The 19,206-nt window shown below is 37.2% G+C and overlaps 1 protein-coding gene across 3 annotated transcripts; it reads left to right on the forward strand.

Annotated features, from left to right (window-relative positions):
- Window positions 1-1,310: 1,310 nt before the first annotated feature.
- On the forward strand, window positions 1,311-17,879 carry LOC110056996 (uncharacterized). Of its 3 annotated transcripts, XM_089293885.1 has the most exons (9): window positions 1,311-1,632; window positions 6,520-6,708; window positions 7,026-7,232; window positions 7,627-7,820; window positions 8,564-8,730; window positions 8,934-9,038; window positions 10,374-10,544; window positions 14,326-14,433; window positions 17,143-17,879. In XM_089293885.1, the coding sequence occupies exons 5-9, from the start codon at window positions 8,566-8,568 to the stop codon at window positions 17,239-17,241; spliced, it is 648 nt and encodes a 215-aa protein (XP_089150011.1). In that variant the 5' UTR covers window positions 1,311-1,632; window positions 6,520-6,708; window positions 7,026-7,232; window positions 7,627-7,820; window positions 8,564-8,565; the 3' UTR covers window positions 17,242-17,879. The 3 variants fall into 3 exon arrangements, with proteins under 3 accessions (XP_089150011.1, XP_020619225.1, XP_020619226.1); XM_020763566.2 differs by having other exon boundaries at window positions 7,026-7,820; XM_020763567.2 differs by lacking the exon at window positions 7,026-7,232.
- The last annotated feature ends 1,327 nt before the right edge of the window (window positions 17,880-19,206 follow it).

A 19,206-nucleotide genomic window follows, 5' to 3' on the forward strand; every position in this document is an offset into this window, starting at 1 on the left:
GGGTGCGTAAAAAATGAACGGAATGTCGAATATTTTCCTGTCGAGAAAGAGTGGTAAGGGGTATGTGGATTAGATTCTCTAAGTCGCTTGTTTACGACGGATCATTTGACATTCATGGAAGGAATCATGAATTATTAGTGTATTCCTAATAGAGTTCAGCGAAATAGCAAACCTATACAAACGGGCTGATATAATAAGACAGTTTAAAGCTCATCGAGATTCTTTCTTGGAATATGTGTATAAATTGTCACTCTTTATGACTAACAAATATTTCATATAGTTCATTCATTCGCTCAGCAGTACTTGCAGCGGCGGTGTTCCGATCCCTGTAAATTTGAGGAGCAAGAGTAATTAAATCAGCCGGTTTTACGTGTGATTCATTCGCTCCTCTTATACATTCGCTCAACAGAATCTGGGTGTACATCTCTCGTGAACCAAATGAATAAGTAATATACAGATTTTATAGTTCCCAAAATTAATGTGACCATTTCAAGCTGCCCGCCGCGTGAGCTTGAAGTAGAAGCAAAAGAGCCTTTTTCTTTCTTCATGCTATCTTACACCAACTTTCTTTTAAAACTAGTTGTTAGTTTTGCTGAGCAACCTTCTTTCCTATGGAGAATATCGCAGTTTTATTTAACAATTTCCGTCGAAGAAGCTAGATCATTACTTTCTCAGTTCCGAGCAAAGAATGGAATGAGAATAGATTTGAAACCAAGAACTATGATTTTTCATTAGGTAAGTAAATGAAAGCATCTGGAGGTTCTAACTGGAACCAGAGGCTAAAGCTTGCGAAGTTAAGTATCACGCTGCAGACTTGCGAGCCAACCACAACAACCCCACATTTTTAATGAGATGATTTTTTCCTAAAAAAGAACATTTCTCAAAATATCCATATATATTACTTTCTTGAAGGCTACGTTTACTAGGTCTTCAGTGCTAAGCTCTCTGCTTTCTAAGATTTCACTTTTTCCCGGTCTCTACTGATTTGCGAGATCTTGGGCTTTCCGCCAGTGGACACAATATTAAGGAAAGGTCGACCCTCTCGGGTTTCTCAGTTTTCTAGGAAACTTCGTAATGACGCACTTTCAGTGTTGTATAAACAAACCTAGCAACGAGAATTCAATATACCTCCAACCGCAAAATCATGATCGTGATTTAGTTTTAGTTCTTTTAGTCAGGGTAACACGAAGACATAGACTCCCTGAAGAGTGATAAGTAATTAAGATAATTTTATTTTATATATTTTTGATCCTGTCAACTCCGACTACAGTTCCGGTGTTATTTAAGGCCTTAATAAAACCGCATTGCTCAATATGTCGCAATCGTTTGATTTCCTAGAAACAGGAAAGTCAAATTGACGCTCTGAATTCGTGGAATTAGGTTTTCACTAACAAAAGCCTTTGAGCATATTACTACAACTCACATTTTTGGTATGCAAGCCCTACTCTGTAGTGGATGGACCAGTTGCAATCATTTATTGAGTTTGGTTCATTTTAGAAGACTACTGCATATATTCCAGTGTCACACGAGTCATCATGATTTTTCTGCTACAAGCAATAGATATTCGACGCCTTCGAGTTAAGACGGCATTTCTTAGGACCAGGCAGATAATACGGATTAGGGCAGCGCCAGGTTAGTATCCTTTGGATATTTATGAAGGACTGCAAACGCAGTACTAAAGTATGCAGGTTCTTGCCTCACCCAAGTCATTCGTTTTATTTTATGAGTCTTTGGTAGCATAATTTATTACTGACAATCAACTCCATGAGAATGTATTCATCACAGTTTGAGCCGGTAAACTATTTACAGTTGAATTGTATTTTCTTACTGAAGAACCTAATATAGAGTTGAAATATACTTCTACATAACTTTACATCCCGAATTGCCCGCTATTTCATCCTGATTTCTCAAATAAATCGAGACTATGGACGTATCGATTCATATTTGCCACACCTTAATATCTGCGGTATTTCAGTGTTTACAGCATTAACTTAATTCTTCAAGAATTTGACGAATCCCCTTTATAATTCTCATGCAAATTCATGCATTGCTTTAATATCACTCCTAAGCTTAAGTTAAACACATTTATGATAATTTAGTTTCTGCATTTTAAAGTAGAAGTGACTTGCATATAATGGCAATGTTTGCTGCCTTGCGTTACTTTGTGGTTTTAAAGTGGGAGGAGCGTCGTCCTAGCTATTTTATCTCAGATCAACATTTAACAAAATAAATGATTTCTGAGAAACGTTTTGGAGTTTTCTGAGAAAAGAATTACTCAAAACAATGCTATGTTATTACATGACAAAAGAAGTGAAATATGAACCTAGAACTTAGAATGTCAAAGAACTCTAAGAAAAGCTTAACATGACCAACAAAATAAAAACAAAAATACTTTTTGAAAAGTAATAACGTATTTTTTTTAAGATAAAAGAATAAGATTTGCGATTTCAGGTTTGAAATTAAAGTTTGAATCGATAGTGAATGCCAAATAGAAGGAAATGAATAATAAATCAAGTGATTGTTTTTTTAACACATGCATTTATGGGCTGTGTGATAACATGATGGGATTGATTAAACAAAATTGGTTTTAACACTGGCTTGAAAAAAATTAAGATTGAAATTCTAAAATAAAATAAAGTGACAATGATGATGGAGAACAACTTTCAGGATGTGAATATTTAACCCTTTAAGTCCATCGGACCTAAGGTCACAGTAGGAGAATCTTTGTTTACAATATTTGCCTCATTACCATAAGCGATACAGTTTCAGATGGAGCTACAAAGAGATTAATACTGAATATTGAAAGCGCACAGGACTATTAACTGTTCCAAGGAACTTGAGCGCGATGTATTGAGTACTTTTTGTGTGACGAGGGTTTAAAAGCTCGACATTTTACAAAGAATGTATCAGCTCATTTGCGCTTTTGCCACACAGAAATTTTGATGTTTTTGAAAGCCAATTTCTCCTCGAATATTGCACCCAAAGAGCCAAAAATTTCACCACTTACTAAGTTTCACAAGTTCTTTACGTTTTTCTAGTAAAACCGTGTCTAGCATGATGCCTTCTATGCGCAAAGTCGTGTGTTAATGAGGAAAAATGTAAACAACGACGTCAGCAAAGATTCGCCTATAGAAATTGTCCTTACTGCCTGTAAATAGATTTTCTGTTTTTCTGTTGATCCTTTAGGAGAATTTGGGTTTTACTTCATTCTCATTTCTCACGATCAAATTTTCTTTGACAAAGCTAAAGAGAAGTAAAGGGGGTTGAACAGTACTGCAGATTAAAAGAGATAGGAGTTGAACGGTATTGCAGACTAAAGAATTAGGCGGACAAGGTTGAACAAGTGAACGACCTCACTCGTATTTGCGAGGCGTTTCTGGGTTTCTTGTAGCCCCCAATTATAAAAGCGTAGAGACAATAAACGCGAGTAAATTTATTTTAAGATAAATAACTCTAAAACGACAAAACAAGGGAGCGAACTCATTTCAGATATTAGAAGATGTTTGTACGTACTCGTTACTGCATGCTATGAACGAGAGCCTAACTACAATTTCCATCAAAATTATTTTAAATACAACGCTTATTCTAGTGAAACTCAACATCTATGAATCCTCCTTGAACGAAAAAATTGTAGTCAAATGTAGTACTAAATAGATTTTCAAAAATGTTTCCCTGAATAATGTCATTGTTTTTAAACAAACTTCCCATGTTTCGAAGAATCACAAAGACTATTAAAGCTCGCTCTCCGAAAATCCCCTTTTCACTTCAAAACAACAACGGAGGAGTGCATTAACGATCGAGGAGGATTTCTTCCAAGCAAATATTATAATTTGTAACTCACAACAACTTAAAGAGGTATACACCAGGAAACTTAAGATACACAACAGTGTTCAAGAGTCAAGTAACATTATAACCAATAACAAGCAAACGGGAGAACGCCGTGACAATGAAACAGGTACATTGGTTGGAAGACTATAATACAGTGGTCTCAGTTCAACGTGCGAGTTACAGAGGTAAGTAATAGAAATAAATGGTGCATTAAAAACATTTAAACAGTGAAGCTACTAGTTTATATCAATTAGAGCAAGGACATTGCTAAGGATTGAAGGTCTTATTATTCTGACCTCTTCTATTCAGAGAAAGACAACATACAAAAAACGTTGCTTGTTCAATTTAGCCAGCTGTAATCAAGTTATTACACCTTCATCTAAAGGGCAATGCTTTTTACTTATTTTATTTTATCCTATTCTATTTTCATGTCGAGATCGATACGACCTAGATCGCAATTAATTAGATGCTCGAGCGGCATGTTATAAACTGAGTTTACTTAATTTGTTATTGCATTAGACCATATTCATGCCTATCAGAGTGGTCAGTCGCAGGAATTCATTTGTGGAGTGGATTAGAAATATTACTAAGAAATCTGACATAATAAAGTGGCTTATATTGCCTGCAAAACTATAGCCAACGATAATGTATTTACAGGCTATGAACTGCAAAATATCTTGCAGCCAATCCTAGTGAACTCGTACCTGTTAAAAGCATGGTTGCCATAAGAGTCCTGCCAAAAACTTTAACCAGAAAAAACGGCAGGTTGGTACATGTACCATGGTTAGTGCGAAATTGAAATGTGAAGAGCCATTTAATTGAGCAAAACTACTAAAAGGAAGGGCAGGTAACAAACTCATAAGGACATGCCTTGTGTATATTTATGGGAGGCTGTATCCTACGTTTAAATACAGAGTTGTGATAAAGAATTACATATGCTTTTATGCATCGTTTTTATATATACATTAATTTATTTCAGTTTTTTAACATAATTTGTATTGATAACCGAAAAGCAGCTCAGGGAAGAGTTCAATAAAGTCTTTTTCTCTCTGTGGTAATTCTGAAAAATGCTTTAAAAATGACAAAACAGCTCCGTCAAACAGGCTGTTAAAAAATAAAACTAAACATAGATTTTTTCCTCGTAATGTAATAAACTACTAAATGTCATAACTTCAAGGACACGACATTTAATACAACAACTACAAAGAAATCATACACAAATTTTCTGTATACTTATTTACATTAAGTATTCGTTTGTTGTGCATTGACTTGGTTTTGAAATGGAACAAAACATTGCATCGGAAAACAATGTTACAGATCCTTCTTTCAATTTAGCTTGTAACTGCTGATTTGGCTGAGTACATATTTACAATATTTTTTGTACAGAGCAAAAACAACTTTGAAACTGGCATGGGATTGTTTGGCACTGCAAAACGTCCACGGTCTATCAGAAGACGTGATCAGTTAGACGATGGAGGAATAAAGGGAGTGAATGATATAATATGTTTGTTTTGATTTCATACCAATCAATTGCCATCCGGCTTAACCTTTCTTTCCACTTACGCCACGTATTTGAAATCATGTAATTAAGAATAATTTTTTGTCAGAATATACCTCTACATCTCCAGCATAATCTATTATGCAGTCTAATTGATATACACACACATTTATATATTTTCAATAATACAGACCTTTTAATGGTCGTATCTTCCTAAAGTAGATAATAACATTATAATTCTTTAGTTGAAGTGGGGAGTGTCCAGGTCAAGTTGGTGTTTAAACATATTGTTGCATTCCTTGGTGTAATTTGAATAGAATATTTGTTTCTCTGAACCATACCTTGTAAACAGTGTTATCCTAAGAATAATAGCAAAATGTTGAAGTAATTACCATCTAATTTGTTTCAAATAAGCAAAGACAATCATTTAATTAGATACCAATTACTAAAGGTCTTCACAGATCGAGGACTAATGAGAGCAAACTGCTCCTGGAAAAAAGCATTACTTACTTTTCTATGCAATTTTTAGATGGTTCAAGTTTATGATGTCTTTAATTGTAACAAATTGTTAATTTGTTTTTGGATAATTAAATAATTTCTAAGAATTCTAAACAGTTAGAACTTTAGATTTAAATTTAAATATAAACACTGTTAACATGCATGGCACTAATACATGGTATTATAGAATACATTTAGTTGAGTTATTACTTTAAGTTTCTTGAGCTATGTACTGTTAAAACTGCTTGAGGTCATTTAAAGCTTGTTAAGGGTAGTCCAAAGTTTGTGCAATAAACGTTAAACTACTAAGAAGTCTACAAACAACTTAAACAGCTAAAAAGGCTACTAAATTATGAACCACTAAGGTAGATTAGGTAGATTAGGCTGTTAAATCATTGACAGCAATAATCATAGTGTTAAATTTGTAAACAATTATCCTTAAAAGCAAAATGATTGTTACTGATTGCCAGTTTCCTAGTAAGAAACAGTTGAATCTTTGGGTAACTCAGATATGATAAATATTCACTTCTGTGCAGCAACGTGATAGAGACAAAGACTCTCATATTAGCTAACAAGATAATGATTGATTGCAAACATAGCCAAGTTCACAAACATTTTTCTAAATTGATGCCCTAGTTTTTGCTCCTCTTCCACATTGCACACCCTAATTTATAACACATTATTTATCTTTCTAGTCTTGATCCACGTGTCCTTGAAGGAAAGGTGTCGAGTACAATGTACACAAAATAACAGTCACGGCGAAAGAAAACATCCATGACGCCAAAAGAGATGTTCAGTACAGAGAAACTGTTCAGTGGCGAAAATGAGAGCATAGTGATAACAATAGAAACGCCAGCACAACACTGACTATAGAAGGGAGAAAGGTAACTTCAAAAACATTATTATTTCTTTGAGATAACTTTTCCTTTTTATATCTATCAAAACTTTAAACACCGTATTGATATATTGTCAAAAAATGGGTTCAAAAGAAGTAAAGAATTACAACCTTCGTGTTGTCAAAAAAGGAACAAAGAAAACGACAAAGGAAAAATTCGTCCAAGTAAGACCTTGGCATTTATTCTCGATAGCTGCTAAGTAAAACGTGTGCCAAGCACAATCATTTAAAGTGTTTATAAAGTGTTTAATTCAACTGATATTACTTTCAAATTTGTAAGACTAACAAGATTTCCTCAAACCTAAGGTTAACATTTGAGTGGTACAACTTTGAACCAGGCGAATACAGAACTAAAACCCGAAGTATTCATGAGCAACACAGAAACCAAGAAACCTTGCCATGCCATTCACGATGACGGTAATAATTGACAACAGTTAGGGAGAATGGACTGAAAGACTTGGGGTTAAGATTATTTTTGAAGTTATAAATCTAGCAAGTACAAGCTATTGAGAGGTAGGTGGATCTGTTTTAGAATTATATAAAATCACGAAAAAAAAACTATCAGAAACAGCAAAGGACTACAAAGTCGTACCACATTTTAGTGGAATTGTATTAACCCCCAAGAAATGCTTTTTGGTCACCAGAAAGTCTAAAATTTGCAGAGCGAGTAAAGAGACTAAGAAAATGAAAAAATAGTAACCTTTTTTTTATTATTCAAATGCTAACATAACATTACCACCATTTAAACAAAGCCATGCAATAGTTTCGTTGGTCGTTGTAGCACACAAAATGCCTTGGCTCGAGGAAGAGTGCTACTTTTTTCCCAAATTGACCTTTGTTCACCATATTTCTATTTTTCTAATTGTTCTATACCCAAGCAACCACAGAACATTTATTATCTTTCCAGCAAACAGAAAAGGTTATTGAAGATTGCGATCCCCATGGCCCAACTCATATTTGAGTTCTACAATTTTCCAAGTGATCAAAGGAACATGGGAGTTGAGACATACAGTAACCGCGCAATCTCAGTTTTCAGCCTTGCCCCAGATCAAAGCAACACGCAAATAACAGAAGCGTTCTTCCAACGTTAATCTGCCAAAGGTAAGTAGCACGCGCACATAAAATCAACACACAGACAATGTGTACCAGGAAATACTTCATTGGCAAAAAGAACGAGGAAATAAATCCCCTTACATCTACAAATTTGGCATCGATTCATGAAGTAAACAAACGCAATGGCATGTTGAATTGTTATGGACAGAAAAGGAGAAATGAAAAGCAATTTAGTTGAGTAATACTGCTCAGTTCAGCTTTCTCAGAGTCGATTAATGAATTTTTCACTTTAGTGAACACTTCAGACAAAAGAATATCTTTGATTTGTGTGTATTATGGTTAACGGCGCTTCTATGCAAACGCTTTACACGGTGACGCAAGCCATGACAGTGGTCCAAATTGCTATACTGCGCTCTATCTCGTAATATAGATTTAGGTCTCTTAGATACATCGTACGATCAATTTATTCATTGCAAACAACTGAAATACTTTTTCTGCATATAAGGCCTAACAAAGTGTTTTACTTGGAAAGCGAAGTTTGCATTTAGCATTACGCCTGGAGTAGAATGATAGGTGTCGGTTAATATGACAAAAGACGAACAAAGGGTGGGATGGGAAAAGATAAGAATGGAACGCAAAAACTAAATTATGCAACAACAAATGAAAAATAAGTGTCCAGCGGATGTACCTGCCTACCTTTTCCATATACTGGAAATGTGTTCATATTTCATATTAAAATGTTCCTCCAAGAATGTAACAAATCAATATTTCTTTATTCTTTGTTTTTTCAGAAATGGAGTTGACGAAGAACTTGTTTGTTGCCCTGGTTGTTGTCTTGCTGAGCACAACGTCGGCCACTACCGCAACGAATTCATCTTCAACAAGCACTTCAATGAGCCAAACAGAGATTATGGTCACACTGCTGATTGCTCCGAGAGTTATTAACGTCACTGCGCAGGTTACATACTGACTAGAAGTAATTCTTTTAATCAGACTTTTCTTTCTCTGTTGCTATACTTGGATCAAATGAAAAGAGGAACCAAACAGAAACACTTTAAAAGTTGATCCCCAATTTGTGGGTAAAATTGTTATTGAGTAATTTGTATATGACAGGTGCAAAACGAAGTTTACACAAAGTATTTTTTGCTGTTGTTGTTACAGATGAAGACGTTCTACCCTTTCATTACTTCCTCGGACTATCTTTATGAGCCTCCCATTACTCTTGGGCTTGATCTTAACAAGGACTGTATCGGCCAACAGCTGCAGGTAAAAAGAATTTTTTTGTTTTTTTTGCAATGCAGAATTTGCCTAGAAAATGACCTGCCGCTTTTTTTTCTTTTTCATCTAACGTGGCCCGTTTACCTTATTCTGTGAATTTTAGTTCAAGTTATTTATGTCAATTGCGCTGTAAAATAAACATGATAACGCCTTTTCACTTAAAGTTAGTTACTAGTAAAAGTCACGGTAAATTCGAATTAATCTTATGCAATCGGCGTCCTTTTGTTCGAAAAAGTTTCCATGTTAAGTTGAAGGCCATTCTCTTCAAAACCTATCAGGTATATTTGCAAAATTAGTTGCTGCTATTTTAAGTACATTTTTTGTGCATGCTACTTGTATTGTAGTAACTTTAATCTTCTATTTGTAGTAACGTATTTTTTTTTTATCGCTAATCATGTTTAAACAACCAAGAAAATTTTCAATACTGGCTAGAACAAATCCTTTGACCTTGCAGTTAAAAAGTCGGTGCCAAGACATAGTAGTTCCTTACTCTGGCTGATCAATTATCTATTCCTATAAGATATTCAGAATAAGCATTTGATCACTGTCACAACTAAGAACAACGGAGAATATGCATGAAGACCAAATATATCGAACAAAAAGGTCAGGGTTGGGCACAAATACTTTAAAACCTTAGAAACGTCTAAGAATATTAACTTACAATGCCTTTATCTGCATCGTTTACCATGTGTTTTATTTGTGACGTGCGTTTAACCATGATTGATTTGGAATACATGGAATAGCCAGACAGCACCAGAAAGTTATGCAATACTGATTTGTCCCAAATGAAAAGATTTTGCAAGTTTTAAGTTGAGATGCACTCGGATTACTGAGCATAATCCCTTCACGAAACGAATCTTGAAAATCAGTATGCGGACATTCAGTTGCGCCCTTTGCTCTTTTAAGGATCATATTGCTGTCTTCTTCGTGTCAATCTACTTTTATTTACTTCAGTGGACAAAATTTCAATCTGTTTTCTGAAAGAAGACTAGTAGTACACAGTGTTCCTGAGGACGTCTGACTTTCATAAAGCAGATTAAAGCAGGTACATGGCTGGGAAAGGTTTTTATCAGTGCAATGTTAGACTTAAATAAATAAATAAATAAATAAATATATATATCACTAGAAATCGCATAAACAAAGTTATGCAAGGAATTTAAGTATGGATCGTTTCAAGAACCTAGCATACTTTGGAACACACTAGAACATAACCTCTTTTGCAAACGTTCAGAAACGTGGATTCCAACATCGTCTTCGTTGTTCTCCTTAATACAGTCAAGGATGATGATAACTTCCCGTCATGAACTTTTTTTTTATTTTCAGGCAAATGACAAGCTCGGCGCATTGTTTTCGCAGATGGCTGTGTTTATTCGTCCTTTGAATTTTGCCTTCATGTACGAACACGATCAAGGACCCAGCCATAGTCGTTTGGTATACGTTCTTGAGATGACAAGTTTCTATTTGAATGACACAGTCTCTTACATCAGGCGCAAGGTTAGTGTAACGAGATAATAATATGAGCCTTCAAAAAAGCTTAATCGTATCTTATTGTTAAAAGCTACATTTTTGAGAAAGATGTAAATTCAGTTGTCACAAGTAAGGGAAATAACGAGCCCGTGACCTTCTGCACACCGGTGGGATGCCCAAACTCACTTAGCTACAGGAGACTTACGGCAAGCTAGGCCATTTATTAACCCACCGAGCGACGACCCAAGTTAACATAGTTCTTTACAAGGTCGGGTGAAGATTTCGGCGGATCCAAACATTTCGTGAACATGAAGGAAGAATTTTGAAAAATTAAATGCAAAATTTCCGAAAACTTCTAACCGAAATCCAATGATGTTTCGACTACATGTCAAACACATCACATCAGTTAAGACGGTAAGCTTGCAAATTTTAAGCATTTGAACGTAATGGCCACACTGCTTTGCGGTTTAGACCTGCGTTGCGGCTTCAAAGCCTTCACCGACCCATACGAGAGACGCGGCCAAATCTCTTTATGCATGACATGCAGTGGTGGCAGTTGTTTCAGAGAGAATCAAAAGGTAGTGGCAATGGCCGCTCAAGTCCCTGACATGATAAATGCAGCGTTTGTTCTTGAAGATATCTTTGCTCATCGAAGTTCTAAAAAGCTTTCAGCATGTCGCTGAATGGCCTGACATTCAGTTTCTTTTTCAATCCGCCGTCGACTCCTCCACTAGGTTTACATTTGCTTCAGTTTCTCCACATGGCCATGGCCCTGGTCTTACCTTTAGGACAATGTGGCAGACTTCTTCCTCAGCGCTCTGCAATAAGAGCAGGAACTGCTGACAACTTTTATTACCACATCCCGGAATCATGTAGCATTGCCAGCGTAGTCTAGGTCAGTCAGTTCCCATGCTTGCTCGATGGCCAAAACAGTGCGTCTGCCTATACCTGCAAATTATTCGTGGAATCTCTTGCAAAGGGCAGTTATCATTAGAGCAGTGGAAACCAACCACCGGGTATACGCTATAGCTGTCCAAAGTGCCACACCCATCTTCAAGCTATTCCAGGGAACTTATTGTTCCTAGGTTTCTGAATTGTTTTCTCCTGCTCTTTTCTGGATGGTGGATTTCCTGAAACTCAAGGAGTGTCCCAAAAGGGTCAATTCTTGTAGCATCGTCTGTGGTGAGTACGGTTCAAGACTTCATCGAAATAGCCAGCTTCATTGCGTTCACTCGCTGTATCTTTGGAGGGTTTACTAGCCTTGCCTAACCGCTTCACTTACTGATACAGTTGCCTATTTATCCCCTCCTTAGTTGCTTCTTCCATGTCAGCGACTATGTAGCCATCCGCTTCCATTTGTCTTCCATTGACCATGCTTCACCTGTCTTTAGCTGTCTATTTAATGTACTCTTTCTCCTTGCCTGCTTAAACTTCCAAATAGACCACTAGCTGCTTTGGCTGTCTTCCTCCCTCCACCACTTTCGTCACCTTCTTGGACCAGTAGTAGCACCTGCAGGACTTTTCACCGCATCACTCCAAGATCTCTTCCCTTGTATAACACGCTATGCCTTCCTCAATATACCCTTTGCATAAATGGCGCCTATATTTGAATAACAATAATAATACACCCTTAGCCTCACATTCATGTAAAAAAAAATCCTTTGTCTTCAAACATGAGTACGAGGCTAAGGATGTATAAACTATTGTTATTCAAATTTAGACGCCATTAATGCAAAGGATCTATTAACGTTCTCTGGGCACTTCTTCTGTGTATGCTATAACTTTCTGGTTGCTACATATTTTTCAGCTTCTCTAGTCTCAGTCTGCTTGCCTTAAAATATTGTTTCTTCGGGGCAGCTTGAATCTAAGCTTACCTGCATCAAGCTAACAATGTTTGCCCATCGTTAAGTTGGGTATTCCAACAATGATCCCTGCCACAATCCACCAAACAAGCATCACGAGACCCGATGTACTTGGGAATCAAATAATGTGCCAACAGCCTCCCTCCAATGGCAGTTTTCGGAGATAAATGTGTCTGATAACCCGCGCTGCGCGTTGTCATTGGTGGATTCTAATACAACTAATCCTCACAGTAAGACGCTCCAAAAGACAGCAAACTCCGGAGGTCTTGCAACCGCTCAGGAAAACAAGAGCCCTGCATGATGTGTTCATGAATGATCATCTATCAGATTTCACTAGCTGGCCTTCACTTTTCCATCTGCTGTCCTGAACACCCACTGTGCTACTCAGCTGCGGTATTTGGAGGCTTCGTTGCACAGCTATTTCAGCTTTCCTGGCCGTCTCAGCGTATAGCGCGTGCAAACTTTGCCGCCTCCTATTTTTAGATTTCAATGAGGCAACTTCCTCATCAGAGCGATATCTTACGTTCAATTTTTAACACGTGCTGTTGGTGTACTACAGGGTAGATGTAAGCCTTTTTCGGTTCTGCTCGCTCCAGTAAGAAAGTAGAAGCAACAGAGTGGTTTGTTAGTCCACTGACGGCCAGCTAAACTCCTTAGCGTACCACTGCCATAGCCTGGGTTTGAATTTGTAGTAGCTTTCTCTTAGACCAGTTACTTTCACCTAGCCAGCAGGCCTGATCTACTTGATTGTTGAATCCATAGTAGGGACTTGGGCTACTGAGTAGCCGTTGTGCCTTGCTTACCACAACCGATGTGGGGGTCTCAATTCCTCCACTCACCATATTGACTCAAGTTGTACCGCGTCATGAAAGTGTAGACTCTTACATTGGAGAGTCTCTAGTATTAGGACTTCAATGCCATCTATTCTAGAAACTGCTGCCGTTACAATATCTTGAGTTTTTAATTCTGTTTCCACTGCTACTGCTGTTTCTACTACTACAGCTGATTCTACTGACTGTACTAACTAAAACAAACTCAAAGGTTTCCAGCTAAATACCTAAGTTGTAGACATGTTTGGGTTTAATGACCGAATAACAAAATTACGTTCAAGGAAAGATGCGTGTGGGCCGTTCTCAGCTGTTAGACACTGAACCATCGATGATCACGAAACTAACACAAGACAAACTAAAACTAACAGTTGACATAGTGATGAACAAAGTTAGCTTCTGAACAGATTAACAGCTTTTCAGCTGGCACATGAACGGTAACAATAAGAACTACTCGCGATCTGATAAAATTTGATCGGCCTACACTGCTTGAAAATTAAAACGTCGAGGGGTAAGAGTGAACTGTTCTTCATATGGTCAGAGTTTAAGAAGAGGTGGGTTATTAACCTTGCTTATATTAATGACAGCTGCGCGCTCTCTTCGCACAAACGAAATACTCAGTCTTGGTGAAGGCAAGTTTCCTTCGAACACAAATGAAAATTGAATCTCGATTTTTTTTTTTTTTTTTTTGTAGACGAGCCCTTCGGAGCTTAATAAACTGACGTCAGTTTTTCATGCTTCTGTCCTGTTATTGATCATGAATTCTGTCATAACATTGTCAAAGTAGCTGTGGATCCACCAGGCGATAGCCGAGTGGATCCGCAGACTACTTTGACAATGTTATGACGAAATTCATGGTCAATAACAGGACAGACGCATGAAAAACAGATGTCAATTTGCTTTTTACGATAACGAATTGTTATATTGTCGGCTCTCGCTCGTTGACGCATAGCATAAATTATAAAATCATGTGTCATGATTATTAGCCAATGAGCGCGCGACAATTTCTGCAGTTATCGTAAAAACGAGATTCGTGGCAAGCAAAACTCAGTTTCCCTTCTGGATAGTTATGTTTAAAAGTGTTTATAAGATTTATTTTTTACGCATTTTGTTTTGTAGATAAAAGGCAAAGGATGGTCACTTCCTGATTATCCCACGATTTCAGAAGCAAAGCTTGATGAGCTGACTCGTGTTTACCTGAATGCTCTGGTGCGTAGGAATCTGGTGGTAAGTTATGCACAGACATACCTGTTTCAATCACATAAAGACTGGTGCGCAGCTAAATAAAGTGTAGGAAATAGCAGAGGTAATCCAGAAAGATCCAATGGTAAAATGCACTGAAGAAAGTAGCAACAAATTAATCTTACTAGTAGTCCAGTATCAGCTGATACTACTGCATAAATTGTTTTCAAATTTGTATGAAACCTCTCTGAATGAGTAGCTTTGTGCGAGATTTTTTAATTTAAAATTTCGCAAAAAAAAAATGGTTTCAGCATGGAAACGAGGCTCAGAAGAAGCTCCTCTAAATATATGGTCACGAACGTTTTATCAGTACTTTAGATATTTGAAAAAAAAGGAAAACATTTGTATTTCTCCTCGAAGTTGTTAGAAGTAGAAAATTTGTTGCAGGATTACACGGAAATCTAAAAAACAACCAACGGTGTCATTTACATTGCATCATGGGTGTGTAGGGCTAATTTGTGCAAAAATTTCGGTTGCTTGTAGAAACGAGAAATGTTTTCAGGGGATAACTAAACAGTGAGCATCTAGATAAACATTTAGAGAAATCAATTAACTAAATATTAAGCTGATAGTCTCGATTTTTGACAAAAAAACTTACAGATCCTCGAAATAGGCGTTCGAGTATATATCATTCGTTATTTTATATGAAAGGTGTAGCAGTAGATGACATAATGAGAGATTGGAAAAATATAGAGTTTGAAATGCATTAAAAGGAAAATGATATTAAATGATAGTTTTCCTTTGATATGAGGGTCATTCCATACATTGCTAAAGATGATTTCATTCATATATAGTGACTAAGCTAATTTACAATGACCAGTGGGGATGGTCTTTTGTGCTACTTCTGTTGTTTATATAAAATCACTTTTGGTGAAGAACGAACACCTGGATAAATAAATACAAACTTCGGCGCTTAAATTAAATGGGTTAAAAATGGCTGTTTAAAACCTTTAAGTCTTAATATTGACGTAGAACCTTGCATGACTGAATAGGTAAGACAGTTATAAATAAAATGAACTTTTAGTAATAGTTATAAATTATAATATTAGTAGTAGTTTTAATTACTGTATTTTAATAATTTAATTGATTTATGTATTTTTTTTTCTTTCTCGAAGATATTAGCTCAATAGAGCTACTCTGATAATTCGAGTTGAAATAAAGTGTATGTATGTATGTATGTACAAAAAGAGGAAGTGTCAGGCCTGAAAAACAAAACATCGATCAAAAGCGATCATGTTCAGAACAGTCCAGTTGTGCATGTACTATTCACTGCACTGACGATGATACGGAACTAGTTAGACCAAAAGATTAGGAGTCGTGGAGTACACGTGTAAGAGGCGAGCAGCTGCTGTTCGTAAGCACAAACACCTTGATATTGCTGAGACATTAAATGAAGGACAAATCCTAACATTAACTATCACAGAAAATGTCGTGGCGTGTTTACCATGAAAAAGCTCTTGGAAATAATTTCAAAGCAACAAGCTAAACTGACAACCAACAACCAACGGCAGCTAAGAGGACCTCGATCCGATAGTCCCCTACCACCAGCACGACCTACAAACATGTCTGCATATTCTGTGAAAAGAAGAGTCAATATCTTAAGGGAACAAGAAATCGGGAACCCTTGGAACAATGCAGAGGTTTGCGTGCAGATCACTCAATTAGGAAATCAGCCATGGAAAAGAAGGACAGCGGGATTCTCGCAATTGCGTCGCGTGAAATCGTAGCAGCTGAAGCTTGTTACCACAGGACATGCTACGAGGGCTATAGTAGGGCCGAGGCAAGTCCCACTGGGGCTTCCGTTGGCTGTGGCGAATCGGTAGAAGATGAGTGTGCTAATCTCAAGTCAGAAGCTTACCAGATGTTTGTATTTTACCGTAGTAATCACATTTGTACCAGTTCTATCTGTTCAGCCAAACCCAGTCATTTGCAATTGATCACCTGGTATAGTTACTCATTTGACATGGTTATCATATACCAAACTAAGCAAGAGGAGTCAATGTAGTTTAGAACGAGCGATCGAAAGTAACTAATGCAATTTACACGAGCACTTTCTTTTTTTTCACATTTTCCGTCTTATTGTTCATGTTTATAATTTGACAAGTGTTGCCATGGAAACCATTCAGGGATAATACCTATAAGTCATCTATAAGTTATTGGAATTAGGTCTGAAAACTGCGTTTGAAGTTTGCAATAACCATAAATCAATGTACGTAACATTTTCAGGTTTGCATTTCACTGTTATTAGGCATCTTTTTACCAGTTCTGCTTATTCAGCCAAACCGAGTGACGTCATTTAAACACGTGATAATCCTAGTAAAGCTACTCATTTGGCATGGTTATCATACACCAAAATAACCTAGAGGAATCAATGTTGTTAAAAATAAGTGTTAGAATTTGTCCCTCGTTTTGGTACCAAATGGCTCTTTCCAGGGTCCTGGCCCATGGACTATTGTGAACAGCTTTTATAATTCAGTAAGGGGCAACCTGGTTCCCAGGGTCTCTCCTTTCTCGTTCCGGGAGGTAGGGAAGATGAGAGGCCCTGGGACAGAGACCGCAGTCAGGGGAAGCTTCAGGTACCAGGTTCTGACTGGTTCATTGGTTGAGAATGAAGGTAACCTCCTGATGGTTGATGGTAACCTCCTGAATATAAAATACAAGTATTTAACACTTTTTTCATTTCTTTTCTTATAGACTTTGACGATCACAAATGATGTGGTGAAGAGATTCCGCAACTACGTCATTATTTACACGCTTTACGACGTCATCAAAGAAATTGGTCCTTGTTTTTAGCTGGCGCGAAAGCTGGAGAGACTGGCAGATGCTTACGTCACGGTTACATTAGCGCCAGTATCCAATCTTCTCTTAGTGTAACAAATACCATAGACTGTATCGTTGTGTAGCTATAATAATCAGTTTTTACAAGGAAGCAAGACGTAGTCGGGAAAAAAAAAGCAGTTTCGACAATAACTGAACATGTTCCTCGCTGTCGTTATAAGTCAATAGCTTTTAAATTTTAGTTTTTATCAGTAAACAACAATGGAAGAGTCTTAAGTATTTCATCACAATAATAGAGCTTAACCCAACGGGATGACGGAAGAGGACTTGAGATGACGGCAAATCACAAGTGATCGACACGAATGCTCAAAGTCATGGCTAAAAAAACTGCGTGGTTAATTGAGCCGACCGAACCATAGAAATATGTTGCATACTGCCTCATTAATTTTTCAACAAACCCTAACTACAATATGATATCGATCAGCGTGTATAATGTCTTCTTTAGGTATTGACAAAGAGCTCTCGCTCGCTTACGTACTTCTTTGAATGTAACGCTTCGGTTAGGGAAGGAGGATGGCTAGAGCAGTTTACTTTCTGAAGAAAAATTTTAAAATAGTCAATTTTTCTAGTAATAAAGTGAAGTGTTTTAGTGACGTGTGACTGAGAGTTCCTAGGTACAGAAGCGTATCTTAAAAGCTATTGAGCGGTACATATTTCATTCATAATTCACTGCAGAAAGAAACATATATCAGCAGATCTGAAAAAGATAGAAGGTTTTCATGGAGGCCCAGTTGGTGTTCCTAAGCATTAAGAATTATCATTCGATACACTGTTTTATTCCTTTTCATTGGCCGAGAGTTCCCCACAAGACCTGCAAATAACTGCCTCCAAATAATCGCCTGCTCATGCGTAGTACCGCCCAAATGTATTTTGCTGCAAATAATATTCTGCTCATGCGTAATTGAAACTACGCTTTCGGGTAGAAAACGGCATATCGCTAACCTGAGCTGTCAGAGATTGATTTAAATTGGGAAAAACTTGTTGATCGAATAATGAAACAATTATTGAACTCGGTTATAGCAAAATATTGTGTCTCGCAGATCAATTATCTGCCTCAGCCTTCGGCCAGTTGGCAAATAGTTGATCTGTTCGCCACTGACAAATCAAGATATTTTGCTTAACCTCGTCCTATAATTGTAAAATGTTTGCGTAAGAAAAAAATCACTTCTTAAAGGAAAGAAATTCTCTAGCGCTTGTTTGGAGGCACCAATGTGGCGGCGTGGCGGTGGGACTGATGTCCAAAATAAATCCTTTATACAACAAAAGGTCGTGTTCAAAACACGAGATGGCGAAATAACGAAATGGCACTACGAGTAAGAGTGAACGTGGGAGACGGGTGTCTGAAAGGGTAACCCTTAATTATACTGAAAGTTAATCACCGCCGAGTCAGTGCTATTTAGGCTAACCGTAGTGCCATTTCGCCATTTCGCCATCTTGTGTTTAAACACACCTACCACAAAAGAAAGGCAACAGAATATATGATCTTTCATATATTCATTTGCAATATTTACACATCATCAACAGCAGAAGTCGGGATAGCTTGTTAAGCGCTCAGTTTGTCTCCAGCAAGCGCCCCTCCCTGATTTATGTACGCTCACTTATGATTCAAAATAAGAGCTTCCTGTCTTCAAACACCCCTCTCTATATATATAGCTCTGTCAATCCCTCACTCAAAATAGACTTGGGGTTTGAATTGAAAGCAAACTATTTTTATAACTGGGCGATTTCTTTAAGAATTTGAAGACCTTATTAAAATCTTATGGTAAGTTTCTTATATGAATCGAATAGGTTGAACCGGCTGCAAAATTTTCAGTTTCTTTGTGAAATGCGATCTGAGTTATCTAAGTTGCGGAAAAAACTCCATCCAGTCCTCCGACGGCGATGAGGTTTATGATGGCTGATAGCGCACTGGTACCAAGC

Source organism: Orbicella faveolata, unplaced genomic scaffold (assembly GCF_042242905.1).
Source record: "Orbicella faveolata isolate gen_17 unplaced genomic scaffold, um_ofav_v1 contig_1, whole genome shotgun sequence".
Lineage (NCBI taxonomy): Eukaryota > Metazoa > Cnidaria > Anthozoa > Scleractinia > Merulinidae > Orbicella > Orbicella faveolata.

Excerpts from the sequence above, each read along its gene's own strand:
- LOC110056996 (XM_020763566.2), top strand. The coding sequence starts at position 8,566 with ATGGAGTTGACGAAGAACTTGTTTGTTGCCCTGGTTGTTGTCTTGCTG. Across the intron at positions 9,039-10,373 it reads GTATCGGCCAACAGCTGCAG|GCAAATGACAAGCTCGGCGC; the intron begins GTAAAAAGAATT and ends TTTTATTTTCAG. Across the intron at positions 14,434-17,142 it reads TGGTGCGTAGGAATCTGGTG|ACTTTGACGATCACAAATGA; the intron begins GTAAGTTATGCA and ends CTTTTCTTATAG.